Raw genomic sequence first — 20,971 nt, forward strand, 5'->3', positions numbered from 1 at the left:
AAACTGGCCATTTGCAGATGATATTATTTTTATACTGCATAAAACCAGAAAAGGACATTTCAGTGTTGTGGAACATTTAAGGCAGTTTCAAATCTTTTCAGAATACAAAATTAAGGAAGCTAAAACAAAGGCAATAGCTGTAAATGATGTACCCACGCATGAATTGGTTCAGCAACATCAATATTTATGGGGTCATGACAAAATTATATACTTAGGAATACGGATTAAAAAGAATTCTAGTGTGGCAGCTAAGGATATGTGGGAAGAGACTAAAAAGGTAAAAGAAAAACTGAGAAATTGGAAACTCTGTTATATGAATACGAATAGCAAGATACAAGCAGTGAAAATGTCCCTTTGGTCTTATACACAGGTCAGGCATATTTTTATCAACTATAGGAGAAGTTGTGGATAGCAATTTAAAAAGAACTGAAGGAATTTATCTGGGAGGGGAAGACGGCAAAAGTCAAGTTGGATAAGTTGATTCCTCCAACAGAACAAGATGTCTTGGGATTACCTGATTTGCAGGGGTATTTCTGAGCTACACAGTTAAGGCATACATAGCACAAGCAGAAAGGTATAATTCAAAGTGGAAAGGGATGATGATGAAACAGGGGAGAAGCTCAAGAAACAAGAAGAGACTGGATTTTGGATGCAGATTGTTAAGGAGAATAACAGTAGCCATAGAGAATATTATATTCATAAAGTTGCAGAAAGTATTCTAAGAACTAAGCCAACACAAGAAAGGAGATTCTGCTGATAGAGATGACTGTTATTAGGGATACAGACAGTAGGCAAGAGGGGGCTAGAATTTATTGGAGAAAACTGGCAAAAGAACCAAGGTATTGGGAGCAAATAATAAGAGATTGAAAGATAATAGTATGGAAAGAGGCCAAGAATTTATTTGGACTGCAAGCTAGAAATTGCCTTCCATATCAAGGATTGATATCAAAGTATAAGCAAAGAGAAAGAAACAGGGGGATCCTAAGTGAAAAACTAGTACTGGTGAGTTTTAATAGAATGTAGAACAGAAGCTGCCATTAAAAAAAAGGAATAATTAGTATAGCATACAAAATATTGCACGACTAATTATAAGAATCAACCAGAGGCGGTTAGAAAGGACTGGATAAGCAATTCACAAAGAAACAATGGGGGATATATGTATGTTTCCCAAATATGCAACAAAGTCTAGAAAATTTAGGATTTTTGCTTGGAAGTGTTTTCATATGCATTTTTATACCCCAAGTAGACTCTAAAGAATTTTTCCGCAGGTAGACAGCAACTGTTGGAGGTGTGATGGAGAAGAAATATGTAATTGGGAATATATTTTTCAGGAGTGTAATGAGTTGGTAGCCTTTAAAGATTCCCTGCAGACTACTCTGTCAGTGATATTGGGTGAGCAAACTGGTGTAACTAAGGAAATATTTTTTTTTATACAGAATCAGAATTGCCTAGACATAGTAAGGTCTTGCTGAGTCTAATTATGGAGGCTGCCAAAAAAAAGCAATTACTAGAAAATGGAAATCAAAGTCTAAAACAACTGTACTAGAAGTAGTCAATATAGTAACAGACATAAAACAAACTGAATTGAGATCTTTAGAAAAGGGTAGGAGCAAATTACATAGTAAAAATGGGAACTGAGTGAACAATACACACAGAGGAGAAATGAGGTTTAAAAGAAGGCAGGATTTGAATGAGCTATGTAATGTTTGACTGACAATGACTGGATAGATTGTAAGTGATGTATAATGTTTGCAACTAAAATTATGTCAATATGGTTTGTTTTCATTTATATAAATGTATGATTATCTATGTCATATCTGATAATTTAATAAAGATTTTTGTTGTCTTGAAGAGTAAATTCCTGATACTCTGAAACAGAGTCTACAAAGATAAGCAAGTCATTTAAATATCAAAAGATGTGGATAACCTATAGCCTGCAATGAGCTGTAACAGGAGCTAGACATTGAACACTCTTGGCGCAGTGGATAGTAGAAAGGGTAAGGCAGAGAACTGATGAGGTAATTCAGACACACAAAACCTTAAGTAAAGTCTGAAGTTTGAATGAATAGGGATGTAATGACATGTAATTTTTAAGTCTAGTGTTACCAGGAAACTTGAAAGAGGAAGAAGAGATAACAGGTTGTGAAGTGACATCTTTTTAATTTTGGGCACTATTACAAACACGTTTAGGGAAGAAAGATCCGGAACTGTTCTCCAAGAATTTTCTTTCTTTGGCTCTAAGAACATCCTTAAATAAAAACCCTTCCCCACCTGAGAAGGAGGAACTATTTATATCACTCCTTGGGACACCATGTGATGAAAGACCAGTGGAAACAAAACAGGCGATCTGCAGGATGAGGAATCATCCCCTGGAAAGGAGGAATTTCCTCCCACTGCCACCTGTAACCTTGATGAATGATCTTCAGAAACCATTTGTCTGAAAATATCTGTTACCAAAGAGAAAAATGGAGATTCCTACTTTCCAGAAGAAAAAAGGAGCCAGTAGGATTGGAATTAATTAGGTGTTTAGCAGCAGTGGAATCAACTAAAGCTACAGCTGCTGGGTCAGGTTTGGGAACAGTTTATAAAAACTTAAAAGACTGAGGAACTTAGTACATCTTATCTGTCTTTTCAGGGGTAGCTTGCTGACTATCAGGAAAATAACAGGCAGAAACACCCACATCCTTCAGAGTTGACACAACTGGAGAATGGATGCAGATTCTGGAAATTTCTTCTATAACTTCTTCAATAACTCATAGTATTTCCTGAGGGACTGAGAAATGTTAGTGTTCTCCCACTGAAAACAGTAGCACCTTCTATCAGTAGTCAGTCAGAAACAGAAACCCCAATAAGGGAGAATCAGAAACTGAGCTCTCCTCTGAGTCTGAATAAGAAACCAAGAGGAGAAAACCCTGTATGTGCACCTTCATCTTCATGTACAGATTCATTATTTTGAATATCTTCAGGAAAAGAGGTATCCCTCTTTCTTTTATTTTACGAGAAGGATCAATAGCCTAAATTAAACTCCGAGCCAGGCCTAGTAAACTATTCTTGCTATTCTTGCCTAAGAAATTTGAGGAGGAGTAGATATGCTTAGCATGCCTTTCAACTGTCTAGATTTTGTGCCTCAAATTTTTGGTCTCTTCCTCATATTTGTGGTTTTCTGGCAAATCACTGAGGACTGAAGTTACTAAATAATGACAGAATTTCAGACTTCATTTCATTAAGAAAGTGCATGCTAATGCTACACTTTCTATTCCAGCAACTTTTTTAAGTTTATAAGAGCACTACTTAAAATTTGTCCCTATTCTTCAGCCCTTTGTCCCCCATTGGTTTTGGCTTTCTCCAGATTTCTTGGGTCAAGGGGTTGTGAGGTATGAGCTTAGTTTTCTGTTTTTTTTTTTGACAAGAGAAATGGGGTCAACCATGTTACCAATGGCAGCAGCAGTTTCCCCAGGGACAGGCACAGCATTCTGACACAACAGAGAAGCCTTCCTTGTTCCCTCTTCCAGGACTGGCAATAGAGTCTCTCCTTTGCACACAAATGGGACTCAAGCAGCCGCAGAGGACTTGGCTAACCTCCTGGTGCACAGTGGCTGTAGTTGCTACACCAAAGGGATCCTGGGTAAAAGATGAGTGGTTAGAGGTACAACAAATGGCCACAACAGAGTCACCTACCTGTATCTGAGGTAAACTGCTAGAGGTTGCTGTGGTAGAAAATGCTGACTCCTTAACTTTCTCTTTTTGTGGCTGATAGGACTGACCGTGGGACTGGTAGTTTATTCCATGGTCAAGCCAAAAGACAAGCAGCAAATGCTAGTAAAACAATATAAGCCTTTAAAAGCCACCTTTTCACAGAAAAAATACAGTAAAAAACACGCACTTTGCCAACCCCAAAATGTAAAATAAACACAATTTCTACACAGAAAAAAAGTTTTTCAGTCTATTAAAACACAAAACTCCTAGCTTTAAAATAACTTTCCTGATGGGGAAAGTGATAAAATACAAACAATTATTAGAAAATGGAAGGTGTATCCCCAAAGGGAACTCATTTGCCCAGCAAAGGAACAGCACAAGCTGACCACTGATCCTCAAAAACCTTAAAGCAGGGTACTCTTCAGTGGCAGTAAAGCTCTGAACAGCTTGAAACCCAAACTTGTCTTTCAGTCAGCAAAGCTTGAACTGCCTGACAGTTTGGGTGTGTTGAAAGTGTCCTGAAACTTTGAAAGATGGCCTGGCTGTTATATCCTTTTCAGGATTTAACCCATATAGCTATGGTTACTGCAGCAGTAATCAATATGGTCAAAAGTTCACAATCTAAACCCTCCACGTGCCTATGTCTATACAACTACATATAAACAAATCAACATACTAATAATAATGCAGACAGAGTAAAGTGATTAAGTTCACAGCATATTACAAAACTGGCACAAAACCATCACCTATCCAACAGTAAACATGACACAATAAATTGAAAAGCAATTAAATTATTATTATTAATACAGATGCCAGTGTCAGTTAACTGCCACTAATAAGCAGTTGAGGATAATGAAAAAATCAAGGGTAAATGCCTAGTTTTTTTTTTTTTTGTGTTGCGCACACTACATGATAGATTGTTTATAGTATAGATATATGCCATCAGAAGACATGGCACAAGGCAGTGAATATCTTTGACAACATTTCTTGGACTGTGCAGAAAGTATGACAACAGTGCCATCTTCTGGACTTGCTGCAGAGATACATCTTTACCTCATTTGTTGAAACCTTGACACAGTTTAATCCGTCTCAGTTTATTTTGTCACTGACTTTTTTCCTTTCTATTGACAATCCATTTGAACTAGCTTTGCACACCACAATGTTATGTACTTACCACAGAAAAGATGACCACAATTTGTTTCAACTGGAAATATAGCCTGCTGTAAACACACAGGGCAAGACATGTCAGTATAGAACTGCTGTCGAATTCTTGCAGGTGCATCCTGTCAAAAATAAGCATATTATGTGGCCTGTGAATTTTAAAAGGAGATGATCAAAGAAAATACAAGTCACAGACTGTTATAAAACAGGGAAAGAGAAGTAATAACCAAAATTTAAAAAAATCAGCCTTACAACTTTAAAAAACACATTCTGTCTGCAGTCCGAAAGAAAATACTCTTCATTTCTTCCACTACTGCAAGTACAAATGAGAATCTAATAACATTTGGTAAAAAAGTAAGAATCCCTCTTATATGTTCTGATAAGCAATCTTCATAATGTAAGCATTCAGAGCCAAATAAACTATATAGTGTTAACAATATCTCTTGCCAATGCCAGAAGAGCATCTTGCGGATGAAGTTACCAAACCATAAACATGTGCTATGTGTACTACAAACCTAAAACTAGTATTCAGTTATTTACTTTCAGCTGAAATAACCTGCATCTTCAGATGTGGACATTTGTGTGAATGCACACAAAATACTAATAATTCAGGTTCAGCAGTTAATGTGAAGACTTATGTAAGTAATACGATGACACTCAAAATTACGTTACGTTATAATGCTAAGAGCATCATATTACCTCATTCAAGAGCAATAAACCAAGTTTGGGAATGAGATTTGAAATTCAGAGGTGTACAAAGATATTCAGAATAGGCATTTTAAAGGCCCTGAGTCCACCTCATATTCTTAGGGGGTGACTCTCACGAACCCGTGGCTCTCAGTACAAATCAAGAGCATCACAAGGTAAAGGACATTCAGTAGACTGGTAAGAGAGTAACGTACCATAGGAATTTCTAGATATCCACACTGTGAAACATGGTGGGTAAAATGATAACAGACATACTTCAACACCACAGACACACTAAATAGTCGAACACACAAGGATCATGATTTCTGATACTGTTTGTATTCATCTCCCATCTCCACCCTAAGGAAATCTGCCCACAGATATTCAGTCACCAAAAACAAAAAGTCCAAGGCAGTTGTGCTGCAAGAGATAAAATCAGACTGGATATCAAAATATCAAGAACATTGTTATGGATTCAGTCAAAAGGCAATGCTGTGCCAGAAAGAGGTCACAGTGGCTCAAAGATGAAAAAAAAAAGTTTTTGAAACTATACTTATATTTAACCAGATACAAGTTGTCCACAGCACTGGTAAATGTGTCTTAACTTTTCTTCTAAATAAACACTGTAGCTTTAGATGTAAAGAAAGTGAATCAACTGTCAAGTATTGTAACAATCTGTTTCCCCAGCTACATCAAGATATGCAGAACAGATCTCCTATTATATTCTTATCATATAGTCATTGTCATAATTTCATTTACTAACTAGTATAGCAACTATAAACATTACAAAGGTAGTGCTTTTCAATAGCTTATAGTATTGTTTGTTTATGCTTCTGTTTTGCTATACTCCATTTTTACCTAAGGTGGACTTAAACGGCAAATGTAACAGTCCTAGTTGAGTGAAGCCCCAGCTCCGTGAAACACCTGAGCAAAATGGTGTACAGGGACAGAACCACTTGGTAAGTTTTCAAACAAACTGCCTTTTTAGAAGTGTTGTATATAGTATCTACTAACCTACAGTAGATATTTGAAGTAGTATATGTTAATAGGTCAAGACATGCAGAACATCCAAATACCAAGGAACACTAACTTTTAGTTATGTACTTACCATAACTTTAGATGTATGGGATCCATCTCGCCTACATTCTCTACAGATGGGTTCAGAGCCGATCCTCGGCTCCGACTCGGCCGCTATACAATAGAACGCAGTCTCTTATTGGCTGAGTTACCTCGTATCCCAGGATGCACCACTACTGCTTCCCCAGATCTTGTTTGTCCGCACACATGCACACACACACAGACTATTGTTATAACATTACCAGGTGTTTCAAGAGAGGAAGAAGTTGAATTCGGATCATCCGGTCTCTTCTGGTCTACGAGGCAGGGGGAAGGAGGGTGGGTTATTAGGAATGTAGGCGAGATGGATCCCATACATCTAAAGTTATGGTAAGTACATAACTAAAAGATGTAATGTGATCCTATCTCGCCTACATTCTCTACAGATGGGACAGCGTCCCTAGCACCTAATTCCTGGGTGGCTCACTGGAAAACGCTCCTGAGAACCATGGAACCGAAGGAAGCTCGACCCCTAGATGCCACATCCAATTTGTAGTGAGAAATAAAGGTGTGTAGAGAAGACCACGTAGCAGCCGCACAAATGTCACTAATAGAGAGCTTGGAATGAAAGGCTGCCGAAGTGGCCATAGCCCTGGTAGAATGAGCTTTCACTGGAACTATAAGCTCCTTATTTGAAATGAGATAAATATGACTGATACAGTCTCTGATCCACTTGGCAATAGTGACTTTTGTGACGGCTTTGCCTAATTTACTATCCGAAAAGGACACAAACAGTTGATCTGATTTTCGTGCTTGGTGTGTCGTATCCAAATAGAAACGTAATTGTCTGTGCACGTCTAAGCTGTGAAAGGTATATTCGGCTCTGTTTGAATACTTAGGGAAAAAAAACGGTAATTCCAGTGATTGTTGCAAACAAATGTTAGAACAAACCTTTGGTATAAAGGATGGGTTTGGTCTAAGAGATACTCTATCCTTGTGAAATACCAGGTATGGTGGTTTGACACATAGGGCTTGAAGTTCTGAAACTCGCCTGGCTGATGTAATAGCAACTAGAAGAGCAGTCTTCCAAGAAAGAAATTTTAAGTCACAGGTTGCTGCCGGCTCAAAGGGAGATGAGGTTAATGCACCTAACACCACGTTAAGGTCCCACGGTGGTGCAGGATGAGATATAGGAGGCCGTAGAAGCCAAGCTCCTTTAATAAAAGCTTTGCACAACTTGTTGCTCATTAAAGGTGGTTCTACGCTCGTGAAAATTGGAAATAGCAGCCAATTGAACTTTGATGGTAGACACCGAACAACCTTGGTTGAACAGGGAAGCTAAAAACTTCAGTACCTCTGACACCGAGGCTGTCATAGGGTCTAATCCTCGGAGTTGGGCCCAAATAGCAAACCTCTTCCATTTATTGCTATACATCTTTTTAGTAGAAGTCTTGTGGGCCGAGGACAAAATATGCATGACTTCAGGGTCGAAAGAATGGCTCCTAACTATGGTCGGAATAGGAGTAGCCAAGCTGCTAACTTCAACGAATGGAGGGACTGATGGAGCTGTCCTGACTGATGCGTCAAGAGGTCCGGAACTTGGTCCAGGAACCAGGGACCCTCCAATGCATATTTGTGAAGAAAGGGGAACCAGACTTGACGAGGCCAGTATGGGGCGATTAGAATAATTTTGCTTCCCAAGCGAATCGCCTTCTGAATCACCTTGGGGAGAAGGGGAACCGGTGGAAAAGCGTATAGCAGACCGGGGGGCCAAACTTGGACTAGAGCATCCTTGGGGATCTCCCCCGGAACTTGGGTGAGAGAAGAACTGCTGGCATTTCGCGTTGAGGGGAGTTGCGAAGAGATCGCAACAAGGAGCTCCCCATCTCGTGAAAATCTGTGCTACCACTCTGCCGTTCAAGGACCACTCGTGAGGGGAGAGAATAGTTCTGCTCAGTCTGTCGGCTATCACGTTGGATCTCCCCGGAATGTGTGTTGCCACTAGGAAACGTTTGGTAGCAATCGCCCAATCCCATACCTTCATGGCCTCTCTGCAAAGGGGGTAAGACCTGGTCCCTCCTTGCTTGTTTATGTACCAGACTACCGACATGTTGTCGGACTGAATGGCAATCGTACCCTGGGGGAGGTGATCGTGCAGTGCTTGCAACGTTAAAAGCACCGCCCTCATTTCCAGGATATTGATGTGGAGAAGACTCTCGTCGGTGTGCCACGTGCCTTGGACCGACCTGTCCAGATAATGTCCCCCCCACCCTGTCTGGGAGGCGTCCGTAGTCAACGTGGCCGAGGGAAATGGGGGAACGAAGGGTCACCCTAGATTCAGGTTGGAGGAAAGAAGCCACCAACGAAGATCCTGTTTGCATGTCTCTGTGATCAACATGTGGTGACTGAGGGGAAGGTCCTGATAAGACCACTGGACTGATAGGAGCCACTGGAGTATCCTCATATGCAACCTTGCCAAGGGGACCAGAAGAATGGTGGCTGACATGGAACCCAACAGCTGCAGGACCATTCTCGCTGGAGCACGACGTCTGAGGAGTAATGCCTGAACCTGAGACTGCAGTGTTGCTATCCTTTCCGCAGGAAGATAGACTCGCATCTGCCTTGAGTCTATTTCTGCACCAATAAACAGAATACGCTGAGATGGCAGCAATACAGATTTTGTTCAATTGAAGGTGATTCCTAAGGAGTTGCCTAGAGAGATAGTGGCTGCTAGAGTTTTCAAGAGTAGATGCCTGGAGGTGGCAGTTAGGAGCCAGTCGTCTAGGTATGGAAATACCTGGAATCCTAGACTTCTCAGGTGAGCAGTCACCACCGCCAAACATTTGGTGAACACCCTGGGGGCTGTGGTGAGACCAAAGGGCAGTGCTCGGAACTGGAAATGACTGTCTCCTAGGCTGAAGCGCAAGTGTCTCCCCGATGCCTGATCTATCAGAATGTGATAATAGGCGTCTTTGAGATCTATGGAGCACATCCAAACACCTTTCTCCAAAAGCGGGAGAATGGATTGCAAGGTGACCATCCGGAATTTGGACTTTTTCTGAGATCCAAAATGGGCCTCAAGTCCCCGGTCTTTTTTGGTACCAAAAAGAATCTTGAGTAAGTCCCTGATCCGGCCTGATCTGCGGGGACAGGTTGGATGACTCCTTTTTGAAGCAGCTTCGATATTTCGCTGGCTGCATGATCCCGTTGACTGGGTGGCGGGTCCGGGATTCTTTGGGATGGTGGGGGGGGGGGTTGAGAGAAGGGAATGGTGTAACCTCCGGCGATGATTCGGAGCACCCATTGGTCCTGAGTGATATTTTCCCAGGCCTTTAGGTGTCTCGAAAAATGACCCCCAACTGGCTCCGGAGCTGCACAGTCGGGTACTCCTTCAGGGATGCTGGAAGGAGGAGGAGCCACGAAAGGACTCACGGTCTCCAGTGATGCGGGGGCCTCCGCCGCCTCTGGGACGACGTCTCCCTGAAAAATTTCCCCCTCCTCTGCCTCTAGAAGGGGAATCGCTCTGCTGTGACGAGTAAGGCTTTTGAGACTTACGGAACCACATTTTCCCTCCTCTTCGACTCTTGGGATAAGGTCTGAAGGGAGTGGAAAACCGGGCCCCTACGGCAGTTAAAGTCTTACCCTCCTGTTCGCAGCGAGTCAAAGTGTCCTTTACCTTGGGTCCAAACAGTGAGGACCCATCAAAGGGGGCGTCGGCAAAGGAAGACTTAAAGGCCTCCGCAAAGTGACACAGGTGTAGCCAGGCTTGTCTCCGTAGAGCAACACCTGTTCCCGCCGCTCTGCTCGCTCCTTCGGCTGCATAAGAAATGAGCCTCATGGACAAGTTGGATAACGAGGACAGGGTAGCCAACTGGGAGTTAACCGTCTGGGCCAACTGCTCAGGTAAGTTACCGGAGAGGGTATCCGAAAGCTGCTTGACCAGATCCCTCTGCAGTCTCGTGAAATGCGTCAAGTAGTTCAGAGACCTTAATGTAAAGGTCGCTGAAGAAAGGGTATGCTTCCCGTACCGATCCATGCTCCTAGACTCCTTATTAGGAGGATGGACGGACATTGAAGCCTCTGCCACATCTTGCTGGGTGGCAGATGCCACCACCATGGCATCTACAGCCACACCTTTCGAAAGAAAGTCCTTATCAGGGGGAGCCAAAAGGAATTTATTGGGGCGAGCTGGCACCGGTTCAACAGAATCCGGGTGTTCCCACGCCTTAAGGCGGAGACACCCAGGAGGTGGAGGGCTGAGCCCCGAAGGCCTTGAGGAAAACCGACTCCTCAGCAGAAGGGGGTTTGGACTGCCAGTCGCCTCGTTGCTTAAAGATCTCCAAGATGTCCGCAAAGGATACATCATCCGAGGACGACTTGGGGGACCCTTCCGCATCATCGAGGTCGGTATCCGAGGTGAGAGACTCATCAGGGGAGTCGACGTGCTTCCTCTTACACTGTTTCTTCCTCGGAGGTTCCTCCAAAAGCGTTTCGGAGGGACCTCCAGGAAGAAGGGAACCCCCAATGGGGGTAACCTCAGGCCCAAGGGCTCCGCTGTCATGAGACAGGGGGATTGCAAAGGAGCCAGTCTCCGTGCCAAGGGAAGGTGGTGGTGAGATGGTAGAAGTGGCCAGAGAAGATTTGGCAAAGGCACTCCTCATGGCCTCAAAGGCGGGACCCCCAGAGTCCTGGGATGGTTCAACCCCCGAGGCCACAACAGCAGTCAGAACTCCCGCAGCCGACGCACCGAGAGGGAAGCTCAGAACCAAAAGGATCGGTCCTGAAGCGTCCCCCCCCGGGGCCGACAGAGGACGTCCGCGTACCGAACCCCGACCCAAAGGGCGGGGTTGGAGTTAGGGTCGGAACCGACCCGACAACCTCCACCGGCTCCACCAACACTAACTCCAACGGCGCCGAAGCTGTTGGAGGAGGAACCGAGATAACAGGATGGGAAATCGGCTCCAGAGCCGACTGGGCTGGAGCCGAGATCAATTTTGCAAAGATCGGAGACTGAAAAAGCCTTTGAAGCACCCTGTCTAAATCCGAATCAGACATCCTCGATGACTGAGAAGAGACCGACCGGGTCCGAGTCGACTTCTCCGCCGGCTCCGAAAGACTGGGGGATCGGCTCCGTATGGGTTTGAGAAGTATCGGCGCTGAGGGAGATTCCACTACCACTGCAATTTCCCTCGGAGCCGATGTGGACTTCGGCACCGAAGGGGAAGAGTCTGAGCGGGCAACCTCCATCGGCTCCGAAGGCAGTGGAGCCGATGGAGATGACTCGCCTCGACGCTCGACTCGACGAAGCCAGAGGAGTCGAGGCTGGAGACATCGAGGCAGACCGTTCCGCCCTCGGCTCCGAAGTCCGTGGAGCCGACGGAGAAGCCTGCCGCGACTTTTTAGCTGCCGGATCCGACGGGCTGGTCGGAGCCGAAGACTTTTTCTTCCTCGAAGGGGAAGAAGAAGAAGATAGGGCTTCTTCAAAGGAAGGGGTAATAAGCCCTTTCAAAATTAACTTATTTTTCCTCTCTTGGAGGACGCGAGAGGAAAAAGCGTGGCAAACGCTGCGGGATTCTTGGAGGTGCTTCGGGCCCAGACAGTAGACACACAATGAATGGTCATCCGTAATGGACATTTTATAATTACATTTTGAACATTTCTTAAACCCTGATGGTCTATGTTCCTTCGACATGGCTATCTAACTACAAACGTACTAAACTACAAAAAACTACACAAGGACAGCCTAGACTCTAACTAAAACGCCTAGGATAGGGCAAGGCCCCTCTAACTTAAACGGGACCACTTAAGTACCACAAAAAATACAATTTTACCACAAAAAAATCTAAATACACAGTCACACAACAATAAGTAGCTGTTAAAACAGCTTTTGGGTAAGTTTTAGCACAAAACTAGACAGAAAAAAATCTGACTAAGAGGCACTTAGCTCAGCCAAGTCCGAGACCACGTCTATGCTTCAGAAGCGGCAAACAAGATCTGGGGAAGCAGTAGTGGTGCATCCTGGGATACGAGGTAACTCAGCCAATAAGAGACTGCGTTCTATTGTATAGCGGCCGAGTCGGAGCCGAGGATCGGCTCCGAACCCATCTGTAGAGAATGTAGGCGAGATAGGATCACATTACATCTGCAGATTTCCTTTGGAAAGACAGCAAAGAAAGAATAAGACTAGACCACCTGCTTTCCAAGTTACTTCTCACCAACTGTCCAGTGATGGGCCAACAGACCAATTAGAGGAAGGACCAAAAAAAAAAAAAAAGCTAAGCCAGCAAAAGTGATATAATGACTTTGAAAATGAAGACCACCACAAGGGATTAAGCATGACATTCTTTTCAACTGCTGCTAAAGCACATTTCTATACATAACTTTCTGGGGCAGTATGTCAATAAGCAGGTCATAGGAAACAAAAGTCCCAAATACTCTTATTCATAGGAGACAACAACAGGGGCAAAGATGGATTTCAACTTGAATATTTCTGCTTGGCAAGTACCTGGAGAACCGAAGTCTAACAACCAGAGACCCAGAAGACACAAAACAACATAAAATTCCTTAACAAAATTAAACCAATTCCTGTTAAGGCACCTGATAAGAACTAAATATGCTGCTGGGCAACCTTGTCTAAGCTTGAGGTGTCCCAAGATCATATCAAAGTAAGCTTGTTTAGAGAAGGCAGACACCTTAGCAAAAGCACAACACAGCTGGGTCAGGATCCCTCTAAACTAAGTATTAAGAAAACTGTACCACACTAGAATGAACTGTGATGTAGCCATTCAGCTTGAGCAACAAAGTATGAGCCCAAGAAAAGGCTCTCTCATGTAACTTTACAGTCCCACGGCACGCTGAGAAGAGTCTTACAGTTTTGTGGACTCTACAGTTTTAAGCCCCATGCTGTAATAAGGTTCCTTCAGTTGGGTTTGGTGTCCCCTGGGCATACTTGCCAATCTGTGCAAATATTTTACTGTCTCAGCTAACTGCTTTCTGCCAGACCTATGGTAGCTGCCTTTACTTGTTATCTATGACAACCAGCTACTAAAACCATAATTTAACATCTGTGTAGAGTATGTTTTCCACAGGATAAGCTCTGTTGTGTAACTGTTCCCCAAGTCTTGTAAGTAGCTACTGAATTTCTCCCTTCCATATCTCTAAGGTAGATATTAGTCACTTAAGTGACATTATCTTAATAAAATGACTTACTTTTGGTAACTGTTTTGTTATAGACAATTTTCTTCTGTAGTTTGGTTCTGATTTTTCTTTTCAGAAGTATGAGTTGTCTCACTACTGCAGTCAGCCAGATAACAGGTTAAACTACTGAAGCAGTAGCAGGTACCACTCTGGCCAAGTAGAGAATCTATTTTATTTTTTCCTCATAAGTCTGTCTGATAGAATGCTTCTAAGTATCTTATTCACTTCTTACACCCTTGCCAGAAGGTTCAGTAGGATCATAGGATCTACTACAGAAACCAGGTTCTAAGATGAAGATAGTTGTCACACCAACCTTGACAGACTCCTCTCCCTAGATTTGAAACAGTTCCTTGTATCACCAAAGGCCTAAAATAACACGCCTCAGCATAATGAGGGGATGAAAATTAGCTTTCTTTCTTTTTGGAACTTTATGATAATGCATGGAATCACTCTGAAAGGAGAAAAGACATACAGGACTCTACCCTTCGACAGGACTGAGAACACACCAACTACAAACTCTGTCTTGACCTGTCATATCTAAAAGAACAGGCAGATTATTGCATTCTTCTGAACAGCAAACAGACTGATCACCACAATTCTCCACTTTTTCAAGATATGAAACATGCACAGCTCCTGAATCTGCAAATCCAGGCAAGGAACAGAGTAGCAATATAGAAGTTTCCCAGTAGATTCACTTCACCTAGGATGTAAACTGTTGACACAATGATACATTTGTCTAAAGCTCATAGACTGACATATATATGCCATCACTGCAAATGACACAGGCCCGTGTGCATAACTGACTTTTGCCACAGCAAGTAAGGAGGAAACCTGGAAACAGCTTTCCATGAAAGGCCTTAATCGTTGAGAGGACTGCTTCTAGACTGAAGTGGTACATGTGGAGCTACCTCTCTGAGAAGCCATGGCCCCTGAACTATTGTAAAGTCAAGGTGAGATTCCAGCTTGCTAGCAAAGCATCCATCACAAAACATCATTATGGTTTCTGGTGTAGGAATGAGAGGGGTAGTTGGAGGCTGGTGGGACAGTTCATCACTCCAGGACCTGGCGACATATTGTCCTCCACTCTCACAAAGACTCAAGAAAAGATCACTATCCTACTCACTGTGCAATAATAATACCCCCTCTCCCATTAATGAGACCTCCCTTCAACCTCTCAGATGACAGAAGAACATTCTTAAGTCTACCCTACCTCCTGAAATACTCTGCCACATGAAATTATGAAAACAAGAGAGTACACCTCCTTCACAGAATTTACTTAGAGACCACCTTACAGGAATTTACAAATACACGTTATCAGGACTTTGGATAATAATAATATGTCCATCTCCAATACAAATGCACAGCTTCCTCACCATCACATAACCATTTATACATTAATAATGTAACTCTTTGTGGCACAATATTGAAAGTCTTCTATATGAGCTCTTTTGCAACAGTGCCTTATTCAGTTTAATGGATATATCATTATGTTTCCTTTCTTATATTGTTTTAATTTATTATACAGTTAGGCCTTAAGTGAACCTCAGTTTACTACTAAGTGTAACTACTGGTATTTCCCACATCATTTATTTGAAATGATTAATTTTGCTTACACTGTAAATTGCTCGTGTTACCCATGTTTACACCATAAATTACTCATACTGTTGTTACTGTTACAAAAAAGCAGTAGAGGAAGAATACTGTAAATGTCAGTAATGCAGGCTATTCTACAGCATCATTTCACGTATAACTACATACATTCTACAGACAGAGGCACCCTGTCACACATTCTACAAGGCCTTGAATAGATATATAAATCCCGATAAAGCAGGTGTGATTTTATGATGACTAAGCCTCACAACATTAACTGCCTGTACTTTTGAGGGAAAATTGAACAGTTGAGGGAAAAAAATGATATATTTTACTGGGTGGTGCTTCCACAAAGAATCATCCTTTCTCCTTATACTTTGTAGCCGTATATACCCCAAGCATCTCTGCCCTCAGTCCTCTAAGCCCATCACATGCAGACAATGCCACTTCTTAAGGAGAGACCTTCAAATTCAAACATGGTTTTACATTTCATTCTACAGGTTATCCTGTGAACACAGCTTCGTGGTGCACCAGCCAACCAATCTCCTTGTCTACTTATATTCTATCCAAATCAATGATTGCTCCCTAAGTCTGCCTTTGTAAATGCACAACAGTATACAGCAAAATCCATTCCCTCTTCATGTTCTATGTCCGAGAAGTACACACTAAAGTCCTGATACTTAAATCCACAAAATGTCAAACTATCCCTTTACAAAATGCAGCATAACACAAATGCACTTTCAGACAATCATGTCTCACTTGTGCTGATATACACAGGTACCTTGCACTCCTTTGAAAACACTGCTTTGACTCCACAATATCTTACTGGATCAATTCTATTGGTCTGAAAAAAATCACACATTTAAAGGATCAAAGCCTGTGCAACAATTTCCTGCTCTTTCAATGCTGGGTTCTGCAATGCGTGTCAGACCTAGCAGTAGTTAGCAAGTCATGGCTTAAGCCTTGTATCACATATGATGATGAAATATTCCCAAAAAGTTGTAGCATCTTTTATCCAAACAGAACACACAGAAGTGCCAGAGGTGTAGTCACTTTACACTGTAACCTAAATAAAATCCAGATCCTCAGGGAGCCTGTCTCTCAGGCCGTGCAATCATCATTGAAGATTAAGGATAACCATTTGAAATGTCACGACCTGACACACAGAAAAGTACAGTTTTGTACCTACCATAAATGTAGATGTTCGAGTGTTCACACTGCTGCAGTCATTACACTTGGGTTATCCTGCCATCAGGCGGTCCCGCAGTCGGCCAGAGTTCCAAAGTCTTGGTCCGGCATCGGTTGCTGTCACTTCTTCCCTGACGCCAGTGCGCCAGGGGTATATACGATGCATCCGATGCCATTTTCTTCAGTTTTTCTTGCTCCAGATGTCAGGTGCCCCCAAGTAGGTAGGCAATACATATTGCTAATAAAACATATATAAAAAATAAAAACAATACCTTCAGTTAAAAGCAAATACACCACAAAGGTTGTATAGGATAGAAATGTATAGATAAGTCCAGCTAGGACAGAGGGGATGGAGGGAGGGTAACCTGGACTGTAGCAGTGTGAACACTCGAACATCTACATTTATGGTAGGTACAAAACTGTACTCTGTTCATCGTGTTACACTGCTGCAGTCATTACACTTGGGTAGAATCCCACAGCTAAGGTTGGGTGGCTGGTCTATAAAGAGTTAGGATTGGCTATGAGGCCCTGCAGAACTGCAGTGGCAAATCCTGCTCTGGATTTAGAGTAAAGAGGCAAGTGGTAATGCTTGGTAAAGGTGTGCACTGAACTCCAAGTTGCAGCCTCCAAAATTTCCTTGGTTGGTACTCCTCTGAGAAAGGCTGTTGAAGTGGCTGTTGGTCTGGTAGAATGTGGCCTAATGTATTAGGGACTGATTTTCCATGCTGTGTGTAGCAGTAACGAATACAGTGTCCTATCCATTTGGAAATAGTCTGCTTTGAGATAGCCTTGCCCTGTGATCCTGCAGCATATGCTACAAACAGTTGCTCAGTTTTCCTGAAAGCTTTTGTTTTGTCCAAGTAGAAGCATAGCTGCCTGTGTATGTCCAAAGAGTGCAGAAGTTTCTCCCCTTTATCCTGGGGGTTTGGATAAAAAGTTGGCAAATGGTTGGTTTGGTTAAGAGCCACACTAGATACCACCTTTGGCATAAAGGTAGGGTTTGTCCTTAAAGAAACCCTGTCCTGATGAAAAATTATAAAAGGTTCCACTGCCATTAATGCCTGTAGCTCTGAGACTCTTCGTGCTGAAGTTACTGCCAGGAGCAGAGCTGTTTTCCATGATAAAAGTTTTAGATCGGCTGTATTGGCTGGCTCAAAAGGTGGCAAGGTCAGTTTTTCCAAAACAAAATTGAGGTCCCAAGTTGGTGTTGGTGCTCTCCGGGGCGGTCTTATGTTTTTAGCCCCTCTGAGGTACTGCTTTAGCAAGGGATGAGAGAATAAAGGAGGAGCCGTGTTGTAATGTGCTGAAATGGCAGAGGTGTGGATCTTAATTGATGAGAAGGATAGACCTTTGTCCAGCTTCTCAGTTAAGTATTGTAAAATCTGAGGAATGTCTGGGACAAGAGGGTCAAGGCTTTGAGCCTGGTTCCAGGCACATAATCTCTTCCATTTTTCTGAGTAAGATTTCCTGGTGCTAGGCCTCCTGGCCTCCAAAATGACATCCATAACAGCTTTAGAGAGAGGTGTTGCCTGTTTGACTAATGAATCTGCCATGCAGCCAGGTTTAGGGTTTTGAGCTGACCGTGCAGGATCTGATTGTTTTGTTGAGTCAGAAGGTGTGAAGTTTGAGGCAAAATCCATGGTGGGCCTTGAGCTAAGTTCTTTAAGATTGGGTACCAGTGCTGGCGTGGCCAGTCTGGAGCAATCAGGATCATCTGTGGTTTTTCTTGTCTGGCTTTTAGGAGTACCTTTGAAAGGAGAGGCAGTGGTGGGAAGGCATAAACTTTTAGGCTTTTCCAGCTGAACGAAAGAGCATCCACTTTCCATGCTTGTGTGTGGTAAGTCCTTGTGCAGAATTTTTGTAGTTGGCAAATCAGTGGGGAGGCAAAAAGATCTATGTCTGGGCATCCCCATTTTTGCGTTACCATGCTGAAGATTTGTGGATTCAATTTCCATTCATGAGGGTCCATGATATTTCTGCTTCGATCGTCTGCCAGAGTATTTTTCTTTCCTGGCAGGAATTGTGCTTGCAGACGAACTTGATAAGTTAGAGCTGTGTTCCTCAAGGTCATGGCTTGCCTGCATAGGGGATAAGAATGAGTGCCCCCTTGCTTGTTTATGTACCACATTACTGTGGTGTTGTCTGTCTTTAATAATAATTGTCCTGGATGCAGAAGGTCCTTGAAAGCTGTTGGGGCATTTTGAACAGCCAACATCTCTTTTTGATTGATGTGAAGATGCATTTGGTCTGTGGTCCACTTGCCCTGAATACATTTTCCTGCCATGTGTGTTCCCCAGGTGTAATCTGAAGCATCTGTTGTTAGAGTCTGCCTGGCTGTGGGTAGAGTGAAAGGCTGACCCTTGTTGAGGTGACATGCCTGTGCCCACCATCGAAACTCCTGTTGTAGGCAGGGAATTATTGGTATTACTGCTTCTAAACTGTGAGAGTGTTGAGTCCAAACACTTTTTAGGTACCATTGTAATTTCCTCATATGCAGTCTGGCATATGGAATTAGTAGTATGCAGGATGCCATGAATCCCAGGGCCTGCAGAATTTTTCTTGCAGGGAGATGGGACTTTTTTGCCAGCAATTGAAAATATTGAGTCAGTTGTCCTTGTTTGTCTGGCGTGAGATAAGCCATCTGGGCCGTTGTATTTAAGCTGGCACCCAGGAATATTATATGTTGTGAGGGCACTAGTTTTGACTTCTTTTCATTTACTGTGTACCCTAGAGAAATTAGCAACCTTTTTACAAACGCCAGATGCTTTAGAAGAATGTCCTTTCTCTCTGCTTGAATGAGGCAGTCGTCCAGGTATGGATATATTTGAATTCCTTTTGTCTGCAAAATGCAATTACTGGTGCCAGGCACTTTGTAAAGACCCTGGCAGTAGATAAGCCAAAGGGCAGTGCAGAGAATTGGTAGTGCATTGTACCAGCTTTGAATCTGAGGTATCTTCTGCAATCTTGTCTGATAGGGACATGCAGGTATGCCTCTTTGAGGTCCAAAGTAACAAGCCAAGTCTTCTTGCCCAGCATGGGAAGAAGCTGCTGTAGTGTCAACATCTTGAATTTCGGAACATCCAGGTAAGTATTTAGAGTTGAAAGGTCTAGTATGGGTCTCCAGGCTTTGTCCTTTCTGGGGACCAGGAAGAGTCTTGAGTAAAATCCTTGTCCTTGTTCCTGCTGTGGTACTTTTTGAATAGCTCTCATGTCCATGAGGGCTGAAATTTGTTTTTGAGCCTCTGCCCATTGATTTTGTGGCAGGTTTGGCATTGCTTTTAGCCTTGGTAAAGTGTGAAAGTGGAACCTGTAACCTTGAGACACAATATTCAGAACCCATTTGTCTTGGGTGATTGTTTGCCAATTTTGAGATAAAAGTGCTAGTTTTCCCCCTAAGGGGGCTACCAAAAGGGAAGTGCTTGGCATACGAAGGGGGAAGTCATTGGGACTGTTTCCTGTAAGGTTGAGACTTGTCCTCACCTCCTTTTGGGGTTGAGGTACCCCACTGTCATTGTCTGTTAGAGCCTTGGGGTTGAGATCTGCCTCTTGGGCGTCTGTATCTGCCTCTCTGTGGCCTGTCTGACACTGGAAAGGACCAATTCTTTGTAGGCCAATTTATGCTAAATCGAGGTGGCTGTACCTGTAAGAAATCTTTGACTGTTTGCATAGATTTAGCTTTATCCTCCATTTTCTTTAACACCTCTTCTGCCTTAACATCAAACAAGGTATCATGCTGTAAAGGAGCATCCAATAATTTTGCCTTAACATGATCAGGTAAACTCTGTTCTTTTAACCAAGCATGTCTTCGAATCACAGAACCTGTAACTGCGGCTCTACAAGAGGCCTCTACAGAATCAAAACCACATTGCAGAGTATGTTTTCCCACCTGTTCAACTGCATGCAATAAATCCTGCATTTCTTTATAGTCAGGAGCTTCTGAGCTTGCAAGCATTTTCTGTTTTAACTGAGCCATTAAATATTGCTGGTACTTAAACATGTGAAACTGGCAATTTAAAGCCCTTACTGCTAAAGTTGCAGAAGTGTAAACTTTCTTCCCCCATCTATCCAATGCTCTAGAATGTCTGTCAGAGGGGACTGGATTTTTTGCAATGGAAGCCGTAACCCCTTTGGGACCCTGGGAAATGGTTTCTGGGTCAGCAGAAGGGTTTTTATAAAGAAACTTGTGAGAGTCAGGGACTCTATAATAACTATCTGGCTTGGTTGGTGCAGGGGGCAAAGAATCAGGAGATAAGCTGGATTCAGAGAACACATCATCCACAATATCTAACACAGGCAGAATAGCCAGGGGCCTGTGCTGAGGCAATAAAAGGAAGTCTCTGAGCCTTTTCTTGGATTCTGAATAATCCTGACTTTCCCAATGGAAATGCTCCCTCAT

The 20,971-nt window shown here is 43.0% G+C and overlaps 1 protein-coding gene across 5 annotated transcripts in view; it reads right to left on the minus strand.

The window, feature by feature from the left end:
• Positions 1–20,971, minus strand: part of RNF170 (ring finger protein 170) — a 747,148-nt gene that overhangs the window by 111,937 nt on the left and 614,240 nt on the right. For all 5 annotated transcript variants that reach the window (XM_044060906.1, XM_044060905.1, XM_044060909.1 and 2 more), the window contains one exon: positions 4,871–4,979. In XM_044060906.1, coding sequence (XP_043916841.1) covers positions 4,871–4,979 — 109 coding nt within the window. The remainder of the gene's footprint in view (positions 1–4,870; positions 4,980–20,971) is intronic.

This window comes from Protopterus annectens, chromosome 2.part0 (assembly GCF_019279795.1).
Source record: "Protopterus annectens isolate FY-2018-M chromosome 2.part0, PAN1.0, whole genome shotgun sequence".
Lineage (NCBI taxonomy): Eukaryota > Metazoa > Chordata > Ceratodontiformes > Protopteridae > Protopterus > Protopterus annectens.